Consider the following 23,628-nt stretch of genomic DNA (forward strand, 5'->3'; position numbering starts at 1 on the left):
ACTGTACGATGTAGTTTTCTCTTGAGAAACTCTGGTGTCTTACCAACATGACACAGGTGTTTGGTGCTGAGATGTCTCTGGAGGTGCGCTGGTTTCATCGAGCTGTTGGCTAGTTTCTCCCCACAGAAAAAACACAATGCCTGGGGCGGGTTGCCGTTTGTTGACGTGAATCCCATCAAAGCATACGCCTCCTGATATTGACGGCATTTTGTTGGCTCGATTTTGGCTTATTTTTTTCTCCGTTGTCCACGTTCCCTGTAGTGCTGCTACCTTTTAACCACAATTCCATTTAAATGTCTATTTGTTATAATCTAATATTGCAACTGGCTTCCCGCTCGGCGTGGTTCCGGGCTATAGCCTGATTTAGCTCTGGTTCTTCCTGTTTCCACCGCAGCGGAGCCAGCTCTAAGCACCGAAAACCGGTTCTTAGCTGGCCCCACTCGGCTGCACGGCAAGTACCAATACGTCACGCTTACGTCGGAGGGGGGGCGAGATTAACCTGAGCAATATCAGTTTATGGCGAGTACGGCAAATAAAAGTTTTAACAAGCAGTGGCGCTGAGCAAAGTGACTAGAACGTGGCCACCAGTTACTGTAAGCACCAGAAAAGCACAAGAACGGATCTTGAACCGTGGTTCTAGGAATATTTTATAGAAAATTGTGTTTTCTATTTAACTTATTGTACTATGATTATTTTTGTAATCATGCATGATATATTTTTTTTTCACACCTACACCCTGCAGTACCCTGGTCCACGTACCCCCATTTGAGAATCACTGCTCTAGGGGTCCACGTACCCCCATTTGAGAATCACTGCCCTAGGGGTCCACGTACCCCCATTTGAGAATCACTGCCCTAGGGGTCCACGTACCCCCATTTGAGAATCACTGCCCTAGGGGTCCACGTACCCCCATTTGAGAATCACTGCCCTAGGGGTCCACATACCCCCATTTGAGAATCACTGCCCTAGGGGTCCACGCACCCCCATTTGAGAATCACTGCCCTATAGGGGTCCACATACCCCCATTTGAGAATCACTGCTCTAGGGGTCCACGTACCCCCATTTGAGAATCACTGCCCTAGGGGTCCACGTACCCCCATTTGAGAATCACTGCCCTAGGGGTCCACGTACCCCCATTTGAGAATCACTGCCCTAGGGGTCCACGTACCCCCATTTGAGAATCACTGCCCTAGGGGTCCACGTACCCCCATTTGAGAATCACTGCCCTAGGGGTCCACGTACCCCCATTTGAGAATCACTGCCCTAGGGGTCCACGTACCCCCATTTGAGAATCACTGCCCTAGGGGTCCACGTACCCCCATTTGAGAATCACTGCCCTATAGGGGTCCACGCACCCCCATTTGAGAATCACTGCCCTATAGGGGTCCACGTACCCCCATTTGAGAATCACTGCTCTAGGGGTCCACGTACCCCCATTTGAGAATCACTGCCCTAGGGGTCCACGTACCCCCATTTGAGAATCACTGCCCTAGGGGTCCACGTACCCCCATTTGAGAATCACTGCCCTAGGGGTCCACGTACCCCCATTTGAGAATCACTGCCCTGTAGGGGTCCACGTACCTCCATTTGAGAATCACTGCCCTATAGGGGTCCACGTACCCCCATTTAAGAATCACTACTCTAGATCATAAACAAATACAAATGTCTTGGTTTTTTAATAAAGTAACAGTAACAGTACAAAAGCATCAGCCTAATGTACCTAATTAAAATTAAGTAAGTTAGTAGTAGTTTTGCAGAATGGCTGCTTTCGAAGAGTTTAATGATGTAACCGGTGTGTATTGGACGCATTTAACTACTTTACACACTGTATAATCTAAAAAATAATACAATATTTTGTAAAACCAACAAATGTTTTGTATGTCAAATAAAAAAAATGCATTATTGATTGATTATAGCTAAATATTTATATTTTTGTCCGGAAATCCATTCTTTGTTAATGTAATATTGCATATTACTTGGATAACAAAGCTTATTCTTAGTGTTTCTCTTCAGGTTTAATAGTTCATATTAGATTGGCATTTACTTTACTGTAAGATTTCTGTGAAATGTGTCTCGTTTTAATTGATGAGCAGAAGTCAGATATTTAAATAGTTTACAGTCATGTACAGACAACATATTGGAGAGAATATCTGCCCTAATAAAGTCAGACTATACAAAATGTGAGTGAAGTTGTGAACTATAAAGTGTAGTTAGGGGTACTGTTTTTAACTAGCTGTATTTGATGTTAAACCTTCCAGGAGGGATGGTGGGTTTGTGTGGCTCGAACTCTTTAAAGCCTTTGGATTTGTTCTAGTATTAGATCAAACATCTGTGAGGGAGGCGCCCCGATGACCCGCTCACCCACTCGTCCCTGTAGCATTACAGATTAGTGGATGGTGAATGTAGCCGCCTGACTGCTTGTCTTTTTAATATTTATGAAAGTGTAGCCCAGTGCTCCGTGGTAGCCTCTGCTTATTAACCTCATCCACACCCACCTTCATATGATCGTACTACAAATGTAATTCAGGTTTGCTTTCAAAATCTTATTGCAACTGCTGGATTTGTGAGATTAAAGATTTTTTCTTCAGTGTTTTCGCTATGATTGCTACACCACCGAGAGCAAGTAGATGGTTGCAGGCAACACATGACCCAGGTCAACTTCAAACCCAGGACATTTCCATTACATCGAAAGCACCTTATTGAACTGAGATGCAGTGAAAAACCAATATCGTAATCCTAACAATTTTCTTTCTTGGGTTCAGAAGCAAAATAAACTCATAAAAGGTAAATCAACCTGTTTTCTACCCGAGCTTACTATTTGAACTATGAACTTCTAAACATGTGACTGTTTCTACAGACGATGCACAATTAGACTCAATTGTTCGATGGTCAATTGCCTGAAAAAATAAAAATGATTACTTAAAGCTAACATTATTCCAATATCCATCCCCCTGCGCAATTGTAAAATGCACCATCTGTAAAATAATTGCCTAAAGGATGGCAACATAAACTCCTGCTGTCATTACTCTTACTTTTACTCCTGGTTGGCATATGAGAAAATGTTCTGACTGCAGCCTAAACAAATGATGAAAATGGAAACATCATACCTCATTGATTTAAGTGGAGCGCCTGCCCGTGGTGCTACTAAAACTTAATCGGTTGGTGTCATGGGTGGCAGCTGTTACAGAAAATGAAAGGGAAGTATTTCTTTCTGTCATGTCCCCTAAACTGAACCGACTATCAACCACTATTATGCTTTAACAAATGTAAACTATAACAATTTGTATATTTGGAACATAACAGGAAATCCTTAAGAAAATGGCATAAATACTTACATTGGATGAAGTGTACTAGTGCATGTTCATCTGTGTCTACTTACAGCACACATTGTCATGAGTAGCAGAGCGGGGGGGGGATGAGGAAATAATGGTATGTTGGAGATGAAACATGTCCTCAAGCCACATTGTTGAAAGTGGAGATGAGAGAGCTGGAAATCCTTAAGAAGAAGTAAATCATCTCCTTTATTACACGCAGCTCTGTGCTACATGCTTGCTTCAGGTCTCTGGCTCTTAATAGACAAGAATAAATAGATAGACACACACACACAAGGGAACACGAGAAGCAATGCAGTGAAATTGCACCACCCATGCCCTGATGAAACCAGATAATTTCCTCCATGTGAGCTGAAATCTCACAAGTTTGCTTTGCATCCATCTCTGACGGATGAACTCATAAGCATGTTTCCTAATTCTACCACAGGAACAGTAGAGCATTGGCTCAGGAGAAAATGGAGTATGATTTCCCAGAAACACAAATCCATAGATATTTTTGTTTTGTTCTTCCCACAACGCTGCATTCTTGATGTATCCTCTGTTTTGTTTCCTCAGCTCTTTTCTATGTTAAGTGTTTGGCATTCAGGCTGGTTATTGAACCGTCCTCACATCTTCCATCCACCCTTTTCTTATCTTCCTTCCTGCTATCCATCTTCCTTTCGTTCACCTTAACGTGCAGAATAAGCCATCAATCGACTGGCAAGTAGGGTCCTTCTTATCATCCGTTTCCTCTCACTCAGACACCTGGTTAGAGACTAATGCTGAGGTCATCAATAGACACATAGCCTCCATCTATTCTCCCTTTAATAAAGCTCTTTATTTCACTTATAAAGAGAATTCTCCTATGTAGTCTCTGCCTCTTTTTTCGTCCATCCACCATTTTTATCAGTCAAACGTCTTCAGTGCACTCTTTCTGGCTCCAAGGACATACTCTGAGTCCTCTGTTATGTGCATATTTCCAACCCTATTCTAGTTCAATTAATGTAATTGAATTCACAATTGTCTCTCGTTAGAGGAAATTGCCTGTAAGGAAATGTAGTGTCTATTTTCGCTTGTCCGCTTTATTTACTTTCAGTGAATGTATTGCTATTTAACACTAAAAAAGACCATATTGTATTGGAACCATAGAGTGGAACCCGTATAATGTGCGTTGTTGTAATTCTCTGTCTAAAAGGAACATCACAATAAACAGGATATTTACTATTTGCAGCAGAAATGTAAGTTCTAAGCAAGGTCTTTTTACATTTTGAGAAACAAAAATGTGGTCAATTTCGTTTCACTTTCTGAGGGTTTTAAATTCTACTATATGTCTATTAATATGTTCATACAGGTAAGGGTGATTTTGGTCTGGACTAAAGTACAGTGAAAGTTATATCTAATGTTTGAACGCCATGTTTCAAAACATGAGGAGGGAAAATATAAGAAACACAAAAAAAAACCTCTATAAAGAACATGTAGTTGGTTGTTGTTAATCTAATTTTAATATATTATTTATTAAGGTAGAATAAATGGCTGCGATTACTCCCAGATTCAACTTGTCATTCTTGCTTCTTTATTTAATAGTTTCATAATGTGTATTTAATCAACTGCGTCTTATAACGCCTTCTGTAATGTGTTTCCTTGTGGTTCAGATTAATGCTACTACCCGTCTAGTATATTACAGCGTGTGTATAATCTCTAGTGAAGGATTGGTTTTAGCGAGCCGTGCTCATGCATGCACACACACACACAGGTGCATATACATTACACACCCTGCGGCATAATTGTCAACTACAAATCCTGTGACAGTGTACACATAGGCACATGCTGGAAGGCAGCATCATTTCCATTTCAAAAAGCTCCATACTGGGAGGCGTGCTCACATACTGTAAAAGCATATTTGGTAGAAGTGTGTGTGTGTGTGTGTGTGTGTGTGTGTGTGTGTGTGTGTGTGTGTGTGTGTGTGTGTGTGTGTGTGTGTGTGTGTGTGTGTGTGTGTGTGTGTGTGTGTGTGTGTGTGTGTGTGTGTGTGTGTGTGTGTGTGTGTGTGTGTGTGTGTGTGTGTGTGGTGTGTGTGTGTGTGTGTGTGTGTGTGTGTGTGTGTGTGTGTGTGTGTGTGTGTGTGTGTGTGTGTGTGTGTGTGTGTGTGTGTGTGTGTGTGTGTGTGTGCACATGTTTTCCCATGGACAATGTAAATCAATATTGTAAATATAAGCCTCTCTGTGACGCAGGTTTTACATCCAACTGTGTATATATCTAAAAGGTCATCAGTCAAACAGCATGAGTGACAGAGAGGGTGAGAAACTTCTTCAACTATTCTGAATGGCTGTGTATTCGATAATGAGTAGGCTGGCATGAAATAAGTCCACAATTTAAAAGATTTTGTTCAGGATTATGCGATATCCGACCAAAGGTGAGCTGTTGAAAACAAGTCTGTATTTAAATCTTACCGTGTAGGTGTTCCCTTCTTTCCCAGAAAGGAACAGCTTTGTGATCTAATTTATTTTTCTTCTCCTGCTTCCAGATTTCGATCCCAGCCTTGGCATGATGGGTGGAATCACCCCCATGAATCCCATGATGCCCGGCCTCGGTATGGTGTTCAATCCCCTCTCCCAGGATCTGCCAGTTGTCAAGGAGATCATCCACTGCACGACCTGCACCCTCTTCCCCCCCAACCCCAGTAAGTCAAATCAAGTTAATCCTACACTACAGTGTCTGCATGCACAGGAGTCATATCACAAGGCCCTATACATGTTGTATTATAACAGTATTGGGACCTTGGAGACAGCTTCTACACATGGGAAATACCATGGCAGGGTCCAATGTACCTTAGAAGGCTTTCACTACATCATTGTCTTCCCTAAGCATACATAAGTGCTAAGTAGTTTTGAAGAGGTGTTTTGTTGATTTAGCTTGACTGTACTGTGGCTGTGATTTATCTAAGGTCACATTATATTATTGGGGGTACAGCAAACGATTATTGTCATTATCAATTCACCTGACAATTACTGTTTCATAAAAGCAATTCATAAGTGGTTCCTGTAAACATCAGAAACTGGTGAAAAAAACACAATTAAAAGTTTAGAAATTGGTTGTTTGTCCAACATTTTAAAACCCAATGATACTATCTGTGATATTGTAGACGACATCCAAACCGACTTATTTCATACATACATACATTTCAGCTTGAAACAGCTCTAAACATTTGACATAATTTCCCAAAAGATCTGCTCAATTTTCCCTGCATGCAAAAAAAGAAAGGTTAATTGACAAATGAGTGTGGTTGTGGCAGATGTATTTGTTCAGATCTCAGCGAAGACTTCAGATTAAGCTTTTGTAGCATATATCAGAACCAAAAATGTGTTCTGTCTTGGTGTTTCAATATATGAAACATCAATCATCGTGTTGTTCCTCAGTGTTTTTCCTCTTTATTTGTTTCTCTCATCTTTTGGCCCAGCGATTAGCCTAAACAACACGAATTGCACTTTCATCCACACAAATATCATTCAGCGCCTTGCTCAAGCTGTTGTTTATATTTGCCTCATCTGCACCTTCCAATTATCCAGTGTTAGAAAACAAATAGTGGGGGTTTGCTTTTGATTGATCCCACCACATACGTATGAAACAGTTTTTCTTCAGATGTGCTTGCTTGTCTGCTGTGTGCATTGTGGCTCATTAAATACTGTTGTGGAAGCTGATTAGATGTTAGGAATGTCTATTGAGATTGGCGTTTGTTTAGGTAAATGAGCAACGTACTGTGTGTCAATAAAACCATGAGGCTGTGTGAGGAATCAGATCAACAACATTAGAGCCTGTCAAGATCACTCAATACATCTGTGTTGAGTGGCCTATATACAAATAAGTACAAAATGAATATCAAGGCTCAATACTAAGTCTAAAATGTTGTTTTGTGCCCTAACAACTGAAGCTGTGTCCTTAGTGATGCATGGACACACTTACTTGTTGGCATTTCTCCTCTTCAAACTCTCCAAGCCAAGTTTTTTATTAGGCAGACATCTGAGGAAAACTGCCAAGGCTTGATCCTTCTCATGAAAGTAAAATAACTGTGTAAGATTCAGCTCCACATTGTACACTAAGCCAATGGGAAAAGGTTGTGCCCTCAAAGAACATCCACCTCAGTCTGTGGGTAGTCAGCAGCTCCTTGTAGCATCTCTAAAGATTCCACGGCAAGGGTCCGGACTAGAAGCAATTCAAAGACAAACAGACTGGTTTGTTTTATGCATTGGTTTACAATTCATGTAGATGGAATTTAGTTATAGTAAAACCCTCTGGTTGATTTAGGATTGCATCTCTGCTTCATGCCAGGCAGCAATGTAGTTATGTTGTGTTGGTTTTAAGCCACATGTGAAGCAGTCGGGATTATTTGCTTCTCTACATGCAAAGTCTGGAGCAGGCACGGGATCCAAACAGGTGAATTTGTGCAGAAGAAGGAACTGAGCCTGAAGGCAAATAGTCCTTCCCAAAAGACGGAGATTGAGGTTGCAACCAGCTGTGATTATTTTCCATTCCTGGTGTCTGGGTTCATCCTCTGGGACAGGATCAGGAGCTTGGACTTCCAGAAGCAACTTCCTGTATTACTGCTGCTTCTTTGCGTTTAAGGAGCAGGGAGCATCCCCCCAGGATCCCGGGTGCCACGACAAGGATATATTCCAGGCATGACGGGCTCTAAGGAGACACTGGGTCAAACCCAGAAAATGCTGTAAAGATATTTATATCCTACCTAGACTGAAAATATCTCAGGATGTCCTCAGGCAGCTGGAGGACATGGCTGGAGAGAAGGATGTCTGTGAACCTCTGCAGTCAAAACAACCTGTACATGCTGAGAGCTGTGGACGACTTATAGAAGGATAGGACAAAGAGGCACATGGTTCCTTCCAAAGTTGATGTTTTAATGGCTGACATTAAAGTGGACCTATCATGCTATTTTTAGGCAATAGCATAGGTCTCAGATATATAAAAATATATAAAAAAACATGTCTATAAAGTTTTTTGCTCAAAATACCAAACAGATCACCCATTCTAGCCATGCCTACTTTCACTTCCTGTTTCAAAAGTGCTGATTTTGGGTATAAAGCTTTAAAAAAAAAAAATGATTAAAATAAAAAGGAGGGGGCTGAGCTCATGCGGGAGATTCTGCCGTGATGAAACGCCATATCATGGATTATCAAGGATTATTTCTGAAACAGTATGGAGCTCAAAGGCTTTCTCTCTTGCCAGTTGAAACAAGGTGAATTCCTTTTTATTTCCTGCTTCTTCGCACACATGCTCTGTGCAGTACAGGTTAGCTCTGAGTGTTAGCAATGCTAATGTATACATGCACCGACCATATTACGTCATATCGGACGCAAATCTGGATCAGCTCCGTTGTTCCCCCGTTTTTAGAGATTTGGGAACGGAGGAAAAGAAAGAGGGTTTTATTTTATGACGCTGCGTGAGTTCCCTGACACACCGGGGACACATATTTATGTATAAAAGACATCAAAAAGTGCATTTTGCATGATAGGTCCCCCTTTAAGCTTTGGAGCTGAGCAGAAAAAGTATTTCACATAAAAAATGTAGTTGAATGAAGTGTTAATTTATGGGATAATTTAAGCGTCTGTGTCAAGTAAACTGTGTAAACAAAGACGATGGAGCTGTTTGAGATATTAGAGAAAAACATTGATTTGAGAAAAGAGGTGTCATTATTTAATACTGCATGCTTTTAAAAGTACTTTTGGTTGCAACGAGGTGAGTTTTGAAGACAAAAGTGTTATAAGATGAAGAATTAAAAAAATGCATATAACCATATTGTCTTTATAAACTGTTCATTACAAGTCGCCATTGCAGATAGCACAAATATCCCCAAAATAAGTACCAACACCAGTGATGCCACAGTGATTAAGAAACTAGAAAATATTCAAGTTTGAGAAGCTAGAATGTATATGTTATGCCATGTCTGTGATAAAAAAGCTCTTGAAAAATGATAAACAGATGACTTCTGCTTTGAGCTAACTCTATATGTGGGTTGTTACATTATAAAATGATACAGCCCGGTTGGTTTTATAATCGAAAAATATTGCTCTGAATGGGAGATGTAAAATGGATGCAGATGGTTTTGAGGGTTATTCGGTATATATGGCCATAACAAAAGGAAACAAGCCTTGATGCTGGCTGCATCCCGTGTCTTGGCAACAAGGTGCATATGTTGTCTTTCACAAGTAGTCATTACCCTCTAGCCGCACGCACTCAACCTGACACAACGTGCCGCCTCCTCTCTCACTGACCTGTAGCTGCGCTGCAACAACCCTGCTCTCTCCCTCTTCCTCTACCCCCTCAGTGTGTATATCTTTACCCTAAGTGTGTCATCATCCCACTCTTTCCTCTCATTTTTCCTCAGTCATGCACCTTAAACCTCTTTCACCTTCACCTATCCAGCACTTAAGATGGAGATAGCACCTTCATACAGCTTTAAAAGACTTCACACTCAACATTTGGACCCGTGGACTCACTTTGATACTCTAATTGAACATCAAACTCTGTTTTCTGTCTCTCTTACTTTCTTCAGATGTCTGAAGGCAGTCTAAAAAAGAGATTTCACAATTATCTTTGAAGAAGGATGAAACATATTCTTTTGAGCTTTGATGAGAGTACCAGTGTGTCTCAGGGTTGCAAATGCACACATATACATTAAGCTTTAATGAAGAAGGCTGCTCATCCGCTGTTGTTTTCCATTAAAATAGACATCTAAGCTTGACTATGAAAAGATATAAACGGATCAGTCAACAAAGATCCAAATGAAAAACTGACAAATGGACTGTTAGCTTGACAAAGGGAAGTCCTGGCGTGCTGGAAATGGTGTTTGTTTCCCCGATACATCTTTATGTTTGCCTTGTGTTCATGAGTGACGTGAATGGACTAAACAGTGGAGTGTTTGTTAATATAGTTTATCTTCTGAATAACAGCCCTTGAAGGACTGGAGCCTCCTCGTGTGGCAGTCCCTCCGCCTATAAAAAAGTGTTTAGCCGGCGGATGTGATGGATGGTGATGACCTGTGTGAGTGTAGCAGACCAGTGGGTGGCCACGCTGACGGCAGGCCTGTTTGCTTTACAGCAGCATCTGTATTTATTCAGAGTCACTTGTCAGACAAATCAGCTTATCAGTCAGTCAATGTTTCATTATGTTCCAAAATAAAGTCATTTTTTAAGATTAAAAGTACACATTGTGCAGAGTTTTGCCGATGTAGTTTGGTGTGGTTTTGTATTTTTTTGCAATATGTTTTTTTGCAAGGGATGTCCCAAATATAATTCTAAAAGCTTAAAATATATGAATTGCTTCAAACTGGAAGTTGGGTTTCCACTTCAGCGCTATCCCTTTGAAAATTACTAAATAATAATTCATTTTGATTGTGTACGATGAATAGGGTTGGATTAGTATAACAAACATATGTAAAACTGTAACTAAAAAACAGAACAAAATAAATGAAGCATTAAAAAAGAAATGTATTTGGATTACCGTGGCAACAGTTGAAGCCTGGGTCAGCCCTATTTTTTGAATATTTGAATCCTGAGTATATACAAATTTGGAAGAAATATTATAATAATATGATGCTTAATGATCGGCCTTGAAATGTCCGTTTCAAGGTTACTCAAAGTGACAGACATATCGAGTCAGAATTTAGACCAAAAAAAACCTCTTTAAGCTCTGCCTGACAGCAACGTAGCGTGTTTGTTATATCTTAGTTGATCCTGCAAAATCTGCCCACTCTATCCTCACTCTGTGTTTTTATGCAAATGAGAAGCAGGCAGACCTCAGGCAATCACTCAGGTCTGCTAACAAATGCTTTTAATATATTGTAAGATATCCTGTTTTTCTTGTGATTCAATCAGTAAATCATGAATAGTTCATTGAAATCTTGTTCGTAGTGCATTTGTAATATGTCTACTGTGCTAAACAGTGGGGTTCAGTATCACAGCAGGAGAGCAGAAGTATCTCTCTCCTGCTAACTTTTCTAAGCAACTACAAACAAAGAACAAACTTTGTATTGCAAAACATTTATATTTAATTTGCAATACATTGGGTTACTGCTGCACTGCAGATACACGCTTTACAGCATCAGGAGGATACGTCCCCTCCTGACCCAGAAAGCGACACAACTTCTGGTCCAGGCTCTCGTCATCTCACGCCTAGACTACTGCAACTCCCTCCCGGCTGGTCTACCTGCATGTGCCATCCGACCTCTGCAGCTCATCCAGAATGCAGCGGCTCGTCTGGTCTTCAACCTTCCTAAATTCTCCCACACCACGCCGCTCCTCCGCTCCCTCCACTGGCTTCCGGTAACTGCTAGAATCCACTTCAAGACAATGGTACTTGTGTACCATGCTGCGAATGGATCTGGCCCTTCCTACATCCAGGACATGGTTAAACCATACAGCACGTGCACTCCGCTCTGCATCAACCAAACGGCTCGCTGCACCCGCACTGCGAGGGGGACCCAAGTTCCCATCAGCAAAAACACGTGGGTTTGCTATCCTGGCTCCAAAATGGTGGAATGAGCTCCCCATTGACATCAGGACAGCAGATAGCTTACACACCTTCTGGCGCAGACTGAAAACTCATCTCTTTCGACTCCACTTCGAGCGATAGAATTACTAACAAAGCACTGCTAACAGAGCACTTATATACTAATAAAGGACTGGCTTATCTAAAGCCAGTTGAGCAGCACTTGAAATATTTTTGCTCTATGAAACCTGATGTACTTATATGATTCTGTTTTCTTCTAGTTTGTATCTTCTTGGTCGAATGCAGCGTCAGCAAAATGCAATGTAATGTAACTGCACCCGTTCTGTCCTCGGTCCTCTTTGCGCCCCATGTCTCTGCCAGACACTCATGCACTGAAAAGGTCACTTGAGAACTCTTTGTTGCCTCTGCCAATGAAGCGTTCTTTGCACTCGCAAGCTTTTTCTGCAGCATCTTTCGCTTTTTTCTGTCCATCCTAACTCAAAACTAGTTTAATCCACCAATTCAGGACTCCAGTCAATATTTGGCTTTCCCAGGCACATTTAAAAGAAAAGAGGAGGCAGAGAAAGTTAAAAGTGAGGGACAGTGCTGGCTCTGGGACTAAGAGTTTACTTTGCAGCAGAGTACTGCATGAAAGTGGCTGAATCAGCAGGGGGACTGTGAGCTGATAAATATTTCTAAACAAAATAAAACTATGACTGGATTATTGTTTTCACTGCTCAATATCACATGAATATGTGTCTATTTGTTCAATATGAATGAATGACACCAGGCAGTCGCCCTGCTGCAGAACCTCATTTCAGCTGTTTGTATTATGTCTCTTTATTTCACTCACCAAATATGTGACAGCTGGAGTTATTTTTTAAATTGGAGTCCTGAATGGGAATGCTTTTTATTTAGAGATGGCAGCGGGCAGTAAGAGCTTTTACATGTTTGTGGTGAATAATGGGGGTAAAAAAAAGGCATCCAAAAGGCCAGATCTGGGATTCTGACTGAGGCAAGAGAACTGTCAGACTGAACTGTCAGACTGGATCAACTTCTTTAAAACTGTTAGTCAAAAAGAACAGACTTTTATTTTTAATGTGTATGCAAGTGTGCGGACCCTTTTAGACCATATTACTGTGTGATAGTGAGTAAAGCTGATGTAAAGTCTTAATTACTGTGTTACAAGCTGGCTCTGCTTGTAACATAAGGACAACAGTTCCACACCGGAGTTGCCCAAAACAATCATTTATTTTATGCAACACAGTGGTTACAAACAACAATAAAACAGAACAAAGGAGCGGTGTCCTGCTGCACCGAGCAAGGCAGCTGAGAGAGAGCGAGAGCCTGTTCTGCAGCCCTCTTATATCCTGTAATCAGCACCACAGGTGGGTCCCATCACTGCTGATTACAAGGAAACACACAGGTTACAGAAGCCACCACTGGTGGACAACCACAGGGTTGTCACACCCCCCCCATAAAAGAAGTGTCCCCAAGACACTGAAACATCCAAACAAATAACCGAGCTTATACTTACAGCTACTACATGAAACATACCTTTATTTAATTTTTCCTTACAAAATAGTTTATGTTTAAGTTAAGCTCCAGGATAATTCGGGGAAACAAAGATTTTTTGAGATTGCTTCAAATGAACCACCAAAAGATCTCCATCTACTCGCTGGTAGGAGAATATATAAAGATCTTAAAGTCCGTTACGAGAGTCAACTTCCATTCCACTGCTGAGGAATGGACATGCAGGGCAGCTCAGACGAGGTATTTGAAGCTGTAGGTGGCGTCGCAGGACAACCTCGAGCCCTTTCAGCGACAACACAGGTCCTGGCGGTGAGGCCTCTTCATGTTAATGTGCCGCAGCTTCTTCTCACAGTTGCAGGTAGTCTGAGAGCAGTCCTTGCAGAGGATGGGCTCCACCCTGTAGGGGTTAAACCCAACCTGACACTTCCGGCAGAGCTGCTTGTAGTACACCTTACTGGTTCCAGGGATGCACCAAACATACGCACTCTCCCATCGGATGTTGCATTTCTTGCAGTGGAAAAAGCCAGGTCTTTCTAGTACACATCCGGAAATCCAGCATCCTCAGCGTTCCACTGATTAGCCGGTTCACTCCACATAGACCCCGCTAATCACATTCATCATGGATGAGAAGCCTGATCTATCGGAGATTAGATCAGTCAACACTCATCTGTGAAGAAGAAGTGATTTCTGCAAAGCAGACCTTCCACATGAGAGGATTTGCAATCACTTTGTGGCGAAAAGGAATTCATTTCCAACATGGAATGAGTTTGATATTAACATTTAAACAAAAAACGATCTGAGAATATTAGTCCAAGTCATCATTATTCATGCTTTAAGCTTCATCATTTTTTTCAGTCAAGTGCTATTTTCAAAATATGACCCGATTGATTTTTGCAGCGGAGTGCAGTCAGCTTTTCAAACTAGTTGATATCAGATTTGTTTCTGGTTCTCTTTCTAAATGTTGCGTGACATGGCTCTTATTCTTCTCTGCCTGGATGTGGAGTTACACCCCAGGTCCTTTTGGGGATTTATTTGTCACTTATGCCTTCTGGATATTTTGTATTTGCTTTTGTTTTCCTCAGTCATCATGTGTGGATTGGATACTTTATCACAGGAGTCTCCCTTATGCAGTTTTTGCAGTGCCATTTATCTTAAAAATATTTTCCTTATATTTGTAACCCACATAATACTTTCTTTTTGTATGTATGTCTTTCAGTTTTCTCAAATTCTGGTTTATATTAATAACTTCTATGCCTCTTTTGTATAATGTGTATATAAAAAGGATAAACACCCAGGCCTTTGTTATTTGTTTAACATGTTGGAAGCAGTACTATTCAAATGTTGGCATTTAAAGTATGAGTAAATACATATTTGTATAAGAGCAACAGTACAAGAGAGCAGCTGCTTCTTGTTTTGTTTCTCTGTTCAGGTCTCACAACATTTTTGCTATTCGAATTGTCTTTCATTGAAAATGATTAAAGGCATATTTTTTTAGTTAAAACAAAAGACGGGAAATCAGCCCGGCTCCTCAGGTCTGCCAAAATGATTTCCAGCTGTGATATAATCATAACCGTATGTTCCTGCCCCTGGACATATTGTATTCAGCTTCTTAAAGAGCATAATTCATTCTCAAAATCGAGTTTCAGTCTTCTGAGGCAGCTGAATCATTTCTTGTGTACCTCGTATTTCAGCTGTATAATCTCCACATCAATGCGAGTGCACACAGTTTCATCATTCCGGATATTTATTTACAGCCCTGTCTCAATATTTTAACCTAGCGATGGTTGATAAATAACTCTTTATTCTTCCTTTTTTCCCACCACTTCTGAGCAGACCTCCCCCAACCGGCCACGAGAGACCGCCCTCCGGGTTGTAAGACGGTGTTTGTCGGCGGCGTGCCAGAGAACTCCAACGAGCAGCTCATCGTGGAGGTCTTCGGGCAGTGTGGGGAAATCGTCGCCATACGCAAAAGCAAGAAGAACTTCTGCCATATCAGATTTGCTGAAGAGTTCACTGTGGACAAGGCTCTTTTCCTTTCGGGTGAGCTGTCAGAACTGTTAACCTTGTTGGGAAAGTGTTCATTGTTACGATATTTCATTGTATTTGTGTCAGTTGCACTTAGACTTAATGTCAAGCAAGAACACATGGAGGCACACAGTAGGGCCCTGGTAGGAAAACTTCCCTTTATTTTCCCATAATCACTGTTATGTGACGTTCAGGCAAAAGATCAACCGCACCATATATCATCTGGTTCCTTGATTTAAATAAAACTATAGATACAATGAAGGCTTATATATTGTCTCCCAAGGTGCGGTTTTGTTAGAAATCTCCAACCATGTCCGTTGCTGACTGTAACAGCTTAAAATTCAGTTAGAGAAATCCGTTGAGAAATTATTTTACAATTTGAAGCGTAAATGAATTCACATTTTGAATGAATAATGCCTCGAAACAAAAGAGCATTTAAAATACAAGACTGCGGCTCATTAATCATATTATTGGCAGCTGGTGAAATAATTAAAACTGTTGGCTTTAAATCATTAAATTATTCACAGAAAAAAAAAAAACATGACCTCTTCCCATCTGTGTGGGCCTCACTATAGGAAAGGACACGCACAGGTCAAACACAGCCTAGAGGCTCACAAAACAGAAATTTATAAATGACCATTAGGTCAAAAAAAAAAAGCATCTGTACTAACCATGTACATTGTTTCTTATCTAATCTTCATTTTCACAGCGGCTTCTTGAGCTGATAAGTCTTAAATCTCTCTGTGCTGGCTGTGTATTTCTACTCTGAAAAACCTATTCAACCTATCAGTGGCTTCAGTTGCATTTTCCAGCATAAGTGTGTGTTCATGCATGTGCAAATGTGTGTGTTTTTGTGGGAATTAGTTTGAATGAAAGGTCCTGGGATTTCTTCTGCCTCAGTTCTCACAGTGAGACGTGGGAGCCGAGGTCCATATATTAGCAAGATGACAGGCCTGTGTAGTTTTCCCATAAATAATACCCCACCCACACACACACAAACACACACACACACACTGTGCAAACACAGTACCCAGCAATGACACTTTCTCTAGCAGCCCCAGCACATTGAGATCTCCCCCTTATGAAATATTGAAGCTGTGGTTGATTGGGAGCCTGAAGCAGAGAGACTGAAGTCGAAACCCCCATACTCTCGCTCATTTCTCTTCCTGTTTGCACTGGCATCTACCCCCCTTTCTCCTGTGAGATGAGTGTGTTGGGCCTCACAGTGGATCGCACTGGGCGTCATTACTGTGTCCGGCTACAGCACACACTCACAAATGTACCCAAACACCCTCTGATAATTTCAACCAATTAAATCACAAAATGGGCCTGATTTCACTTCAGCTCCGCAACCAGCTATTAGTGAAAATTAAGTTAGGAGGAGAGTTTGAGGATGAGAAGTAAGTAGTGAGTATAAGAGGGAGTAATGAGGGATATTGGGTCCTTTCAGTGCCTCGAGAGCAGTCATTTATCTCCTCTAGTCCCCCTTGTGTATTGAGAAGTAGGATGCACGTTTGTACTCTACGTTATCAGTACATGGTGTCAAATGGAGGGATTACACATCAGGATAAAGAGAACGGGTGGAGGCAGGTAGAGCCTGCGTAGTGAAACCCTACAGTAAAGCTCATGCATGAACCTTTCAGCCCTCCTGCTCCTTCTTTTCCTATTTTACTATTCAGTTGACTCCACGCCTCCAGGCATGTTTTCCAATTTGCATTAAAACCATGTATGGTGCCCATGATTTAACTTTTCATTTTCATGAGCAATCCAGAAGATGTAAGACTAGCTGATTATCATATAGAATATTTAATTAAAAACGGTTGCCGTCAGGTGCGAATGGGAAGTTTGAAGTTGACATCTGTCAAAAATTAGAGGCATTCAGGCGTGGCGGTGCTTCAGTGGTCGTAAGGTAGAAACCACACAGCCGTGACTTCCTCAGTCTGAATCCGACTTGGGATCTTTGTCACATGTCACCCTTATCTCCTCTCTTCTCTTTCTTCTTTCTTCTACGGTCAAATATCTCATAACTATTTGAGTTATTCTGGCACTAAAGGCCTTGTACATCTGAGTCGGAGGGTAATTGTCGTTTGTTTTTTTAGCCATTTGGTACTAAACTAAAGTGGTGGACAAATTAAAGGTTTTGACCTGATGATAGCGTTACATCACCAAAGATGATTACCATTACCATTCATCCTGAGGGGAACATGACTGTGTGCAGCAAATTTTATGGAAATCTATTCAAATAGAAGCTCATACATTTAACATTTAACACAAATGCCAACCCTTTGCTTGAGGAAATGTCAGGGGATCACCAAAGTTGTCACATTGAATGTCTACACCAAAATGTTGAAGCCACCCTAAGAGCTGCAAAAATGTAGTTAGTCAAAGTTAATGTTTAAATATCATGGGCATTTACACAGCTGCAAAATGCACAGCACATTGTGAAAATTACATCAAACTGTCATCGCAGACCAATTACTTCATTTTAATGTAGTTCCCTGCTGTCCCTTCTGCTTCTCTCAGCATATTTACTTTTCTTATCTTCCACCTCCTTTTTTCTCCTTTATAGTTGTTTTAATTATAACGCTTTTTTCTGCCATAGGTTACCGTATCCGTTTGGGCTCCAGCACAGACAAAAAAGACTCGGGTCGTCTCCACGTGGACTTCGCCCAAGCCAGAGACGACCTGTACGAGTGGGAGTGTCACCAGCGCATGTTGGCCAGAGAGGAGAGGCACCGGCGCAAAATAGAGGATGATCTCTTCCGACCCCCCTCCCCTCCTCCCATAGTGCACTACTCCGACCATGAGAGCAGCCAGCTGGGAGACAAGATCAAAGGTTGGCTAAATATAAAACATACACAGTCAAATATGTGCATGACATGAAAGCAAAAACATAGGTAACACATCTCGGTATAGAAGTAACACCTTTGAACATATAGTGGTATCTCAACCAGGCATTAATATGTACAAGTAGTTTGGTATGTGTGTCCATTTGCAGGAAGCCACCCAATTTTAAGACAAAGCATTACAGGAAGTGTACTAACAGCAGTTCTAACAAATTCAGGACATTTGTTGATTAAAAAAGGCTGTAAACATTGTATATCAGTGTATTCTTCCCTCAGCCCATGCTCCTCTCCCTTATCTTGTCTCTTGTCCTCTCGTCTCTCTTCTTCCTCTCCATTTTCTCTTCCCCGCTGTGGTTTCCACGTCTTCTCAGCTTTCTGCCGACTTTCTGGCTGAATAAACCTGTTTCGCTAATGAGCAATGACACTTCCAGGTCTCAGTCCCAGTTTCCCGATAACAAAATGGCTGTGACTTTCTGCCTCTTTGCCATCTGCGTGCGTCTTTTCCAGCCCCCCCCCCCTCGTCATGGTGTAAAGGAGTCTAACACAGCGTGGTTTCAGCCAAGGATTTGTTTCTGAAGACTGCAGGCTGCTGTTGTGAAAACACACATCGCGGTTATTTGCTGTAGATTTAGGTTGACTCTTTTCCTGAATCTTCCACCCAGAGTAAAAAAGGTTTAGACATGTCAACGCCAGTTATACTCCTGTACTGTAAACCCAATGTTCATTTTTATGACAAGAAGCTCACAGCAGTCATGTGTACAGTTCTCCATTTTCCTTTCATCCAACAGCACAGATGGCTTTTTGTTCTCCTGTCCTTGTTCTCTACACTTTGCACTCTTTGGCTTGATCAAATTAACCCAGACGTTACTTGGTCTACTTTTCACTCAACAGAATAAAAAGGGCTTTCTATTGCATGTATTTGAAGAGACCTTCATGTGCCTTTTATGTTATTTTTCACATTGTTTTTTTCGTTGTTCACAATTTACAGCCTTGGGTATAATGTATTGCTTACTTTTACACGGTTTTGTTATCCTTTCCTCAAGTATCCTAGCACTGTTTTGATGTCTCCTTGTGGAGAACCTGACTCTTTATTTCTTTACCTCTTTGCTAGATGATGGCCAGTTTCCTGAAGCAGTGCATGTGCTGTTGACCTGGCTGGAGAGAGGGGAAGTCAACCGAAGGAACGCCAACAACTTCTACTCCATGATCCAGGCGTCCAACGGCCACATCCGCCGGCTGACGGGCGAGAAGAGTCAGCATGAGAAGGAGGTGGAAGAGGCCAAAGACAAGTTCAAGATCGCTCTAGCCGGCATAGTTGGTCAATGTGAGTCGGTTCTCAATCACACACACACTTGGATGAATAATTAAGTGTATACTCTGTGTACTGTAAGTGTACAACATTGTTATCATTTTTGTATAAAGGCCAAATAAATAGATTATAAGTTAAAGTGTATTACTAGCAGACACTTTTCATACTCCTTGTTGTGCAGTATAAGTACAGGAGGAGGATAATAATCCATACTTGGCCAAGTTTCTGGTTCTGTGTAAGTTTCCCTATCATAGGAACACACACCACATAAACACACTGTAAGAATGTTTCTGCCTGAAGTTCACAATGCTGCAAATACGTAAGTATCCGATTGTTCACAGCCAATCATCAACTCTCACACCATGCACAGACCATGTGCACAGCATAGTAAGACACACATTGTGGATGTATAGGTTATTGAGTTAAAAAGGTGTCATGAAAGACATTTTGTTTAATGCTAGTTTGTTTTGGGGAGGATGGCTTCAAGGTAAGTTTAATGTATTAGCAGTGTTATATGACTCTACATTTTGCATTCATCGTCCTGCTCATGTTACTTCTAAGATACAAATATCTGAAACATTAAAGGAAAAAATTCTGGTTCATGTGACCGTGGTGGAATATGTATTCATGTTTTCTTTCGATGAAAGTAGCCAAACACATTAATCGCATGAATACTGTGGAGGCCAAACATACACAGCAAATGCAGGCGTGGCTCATTTCAGCTGATGAAAGGCCAAAGGAAAAGCCTTCTTCTAGCCACCTTTGACAGCCTAGGCTGTGCAGCTGCTGGTTAACACCACCGCCTGCAGCACTTTGTCTCCCTATATCCCACAACATTCATGTCAAATAGAATGTAAACATCCCAGTTTTCGATTTCTGGATGAAAAATACATGCAGAAGACGATGGAAGGTGTATATTTGTATAAACCACACAGAGACAGAGGTTGTTGTTAGTGCTATCCATCCTCCACCATGTCAGCCCAAACAAACACTTTCCTATTCATGACCCTGCCCTCCTCCTGCTGCATTGCTGGTCATATTAATGATATCACAGAGACTGGCCTCATGTGAGGGCGTTTACAAGTCTGTTCATATCATATCAATTCGGCCAGTCTCGTTTCTTTTTGTTGCAATCCACTTATGTCTGTCTCTGATGGAGTACGTCACCTTTCCAGGTCAGTTCCCGCAAGTCGCACATATTGTCACTTAATCCCGATGATGTGTAGCCATGCAGATGGTTTTATGTGCCCTGGTTTTGAGTTGTTGGACTCTGTCTTCTGCTGCTGCACTAATACTACGGAGGAGCAGAGATTCCATTATTGGTGCTCGAAGCATTGAAGAAAAACCTTTGAAAGGCTTTAAAAGCATATTGGCCTTTCTAGAATAATATGTTATTTTTTTAAAGATAATCTGCAGAGTCTCTATTTGAACTTCTTTGTTGCATATAAGCTCACAAGCCTGAAATTCTGTCCGTAGCATCTCCTCTCTTCTCTGCCTTCACCATCGATCTGCTCCATCAAATTACAGGGTTCTGGGAAGATTTTATTGATCTCTGTACTGTTCACTCTCTCGCTCACTCTGCAAGCGCGCGCACACACACACTTAGTTGGTGTGGTGATATTGACTCCCCCCCCCCCCCCCCTGTGTACATTAGGACCTCTGGGATACAAAGACCACCCATACACTCCTCTATGACCACTCACATGACAACAGATAGATAGCTGAGAGGGGAATGACTATATCAATACCCAATAAGATCAGCCCTGACAGCATACACATGTATGAATAGTTTAATACCTCAGAGTCAAAGGTCTGCTCCTAATAAAGGACGTTTGTTTAGCTCAGTTAAGTGTTATGTTTCTACATCTTGCAGATACAGCTTTACTGAAGGGTTAACTACTGAGGCTTGAAGAATCCTGAATAGAGAACACTATACTTTAATGAGATGTCCTTGGGCAAGATTATTAACAGTCTTCTGCTGCAGTCAAGCTGCAGAGTGGTCAACAGTTTCACGCTTAAAGTGAAAAGGTTATTATTGGGCGGCTTATTGTTGCTTTGCAAAATGTCCCTTGTTAAATAAATGTTAAAGAAGAAATCCATGCTAACATCTCTAGAATGTCTTTGTCAACACCCTGATTTTTCGAATGTTTGTTTTGCCACATTCACTCTCTTAGTTTAGCATTATAACTAATAATATGTGTCACACAAAGTAAAGTTGAGCCTGATTAGAAATGTCATTAAAGATATTTGATTATACAACAAAGAATTTAACAACAAAAAATCTGGTTATAAATTCAAAGTAAAAGTCTTTAATACTTAATTTAGATGCAATTCATCCAATTATCGTCAAGACAATTTCATCAAAACCACATTTGTACTTCATACATTTCTTCTTTTCTATATGAAGTAGGATATCATATATTATTTATGTACGTAGGAAAAAGGCATGATTTATCTAGTTTGTTTAAGCTTTGCGCGTGGGACCTAACTGACCAACCATCTATGAGTTGATGCACTTGCATCAGCTGGTAAGTATTTCACACACTTGCACACACACGTGTATAAACAAACACACACACAGAGAGTGCTTAACATCCCTAGTTGACTCCACTTTCTCACTCCTCTGCTCCTTCCCACCTGCCCTCTGTCTTTCTTTCTCTCTGTGTCTCTGGATGGTCTCTGGTCCTTCCCTGCGTCCCGCCACAGTTGAACAGATTGTGTCTGTATTCCAAGCTGCTTCCAAACAAAAGGCATGGGACCATTTCACCAAAGCGCAGCGCAAGAACCTGGACATGTGGCGCAAACAAGCAGAGGTTAGTACACTTTGATTTCATCCTGTTGTTCACGTGATTTATGGAAAAATAGACCTTATCCCTTTTTGTTCAACGCCTGTCTCTCTCTTTACTCATTGTTAAAAAAACAAATTGATAGTTGCTTATATTAGGGCTACATACTTTTACTCGATTTCAGCAAAATAGGTGAAGTCAAAAGAGCAGACTCCTTGTTACAGTAAGTACAGAACAAGTACCTGCTCACTCCAGGTCAAAACCTCCCCCCCCTCCCTCCCCTGTGAATTGGATACATGCTGCTGGGTGAGTTTTCCATCTCTAAGGGTGTCCAGGAGACAGGTAAATCTGTATACGCCTTCTCCCCCTGCAACAACACATGTAATGTTCTTTGAGAGGATAATTAATGATGAAATTCTTGAGACATAAAAGCGTGTTATTCATCTTAAAATGTAGCATTTTTATAATCAAGTACCTGCTTACCTTTTATTTTTGTTCTGCCGAGTGGATCGTAATTAGCATGATGAAGGGTGGTTTGTAATGAAGGGTCTGGAGTGTGGTGCAGTCCTGGGTCTAATGGACAATATAAGATCAAATCTAATTGGTAAGTTTCCTTGAACCTCAGTATTAAAAACAAAAAGGAGATTAAAGGTGAAGCAGCATTCATCTTGTACAAAAACTCCTCTTTAAAGGTAGGTGATGCCAATCCAAATTGTTGTTTTTAATTTTAACTTTTGCTGCAGAATCATATAAATAATGAATAATATAAAACTTTACCCATCTGTTTGTTAAAACCTTTCCTTATAATAGCTTTGTGGAGGTCTCTTAACACACACTTGATGAGTAGGCAGGAAGCTGGAGGAAGCAGGTGTATATGCAAATGCTGGAGTGCATGTCTGATCGTGTGACGTCAGTAAACCTCTTCTGTATTGTTGTCCATTCCCTCGTCAGTCCTTGAAGGTCCCTAAAGGATATGCTCAATGGAGAATCACTGTCTTCTATATATACACTGAGACAGGAAGTATTGAAATCTGTTCTGTGGATACCAGAGTGTTTTCATCAGGCCTCCAGGGATCTGTCTGTTCTTTCTTCTTGTTTCCTTTATAAAGAGGCTGTATACACACTGCATGCACCAGGGAGTGGAGCATGGATGCAAGTAAAGAGACCACAGTGTGTGGACACTTCACTGCATTGTATGTCCTTACTAAGAAAACATTAGTATGAAAAAAATGTTTTTAGTGACACACTGGTTCAAAAAGTCTTGGTAGTTTTTCAGCGTGTCTCCACATACACTGTTTTTGATTCTGTGTGTGTAGGTC

At 41.1% G+C, this 23,628-nt stretch overlaps 1 protein-coding gene across 2 annotated transcripts in view; it reads left to right on the plus strand.

The window, feature by feature from the left end:
* Positions 1 to 23,628, plus strand: part of enox2 (ecto-NOX disulfide-thiol exchanger 2) — a 149,723-nt gene that overhangs the window by 102,386 nt on the left and 23,709 nt on the right. For both annotated transcript variants that reach the window (XM_034093306.1, XM_034093307.2), the window contains 5 exons: positions 5,836 to 5,991; positions 15,177 to 15,383; positions 17,971 to 18,204; positions 19,326 to 19,538; positions 22,230 to 22,336. In XM_034093306.1, the coding sequence (XP_033949197.1) occupies positions 5,836 to 5,991; positions 15,177 to 15,383; positions 17,971 to 18,204; positions 19,326 to 19,538; positions 22,230 to 22,336 (917 nt within the window). The remainder of the gene's footprint in view (positions 1 to 5,835; positions 5,992 to 15,176; positions 15,384 to 17,970; positions 18,205 to 19,325; positions 19,539 to 22,229; positions 22,337 to 23,628) is intronic.

This window comes from Pseudochaenichthys georgianus, chromosome 10, assembly GCF_902827115.2.
Source record: "Pseudochaenichthys georgianus chromosome 10, fPseGeo1.2, whole genome shotgun sequence".
NCBI classification, from domain to species: domain Eukaryota; kingdom Metazoa; phylum Chordata; class Actinopteri; order Perciformes; family Channichthyidae; genus Pseudochaenichthys; species Pseudochaenichthys georgianus.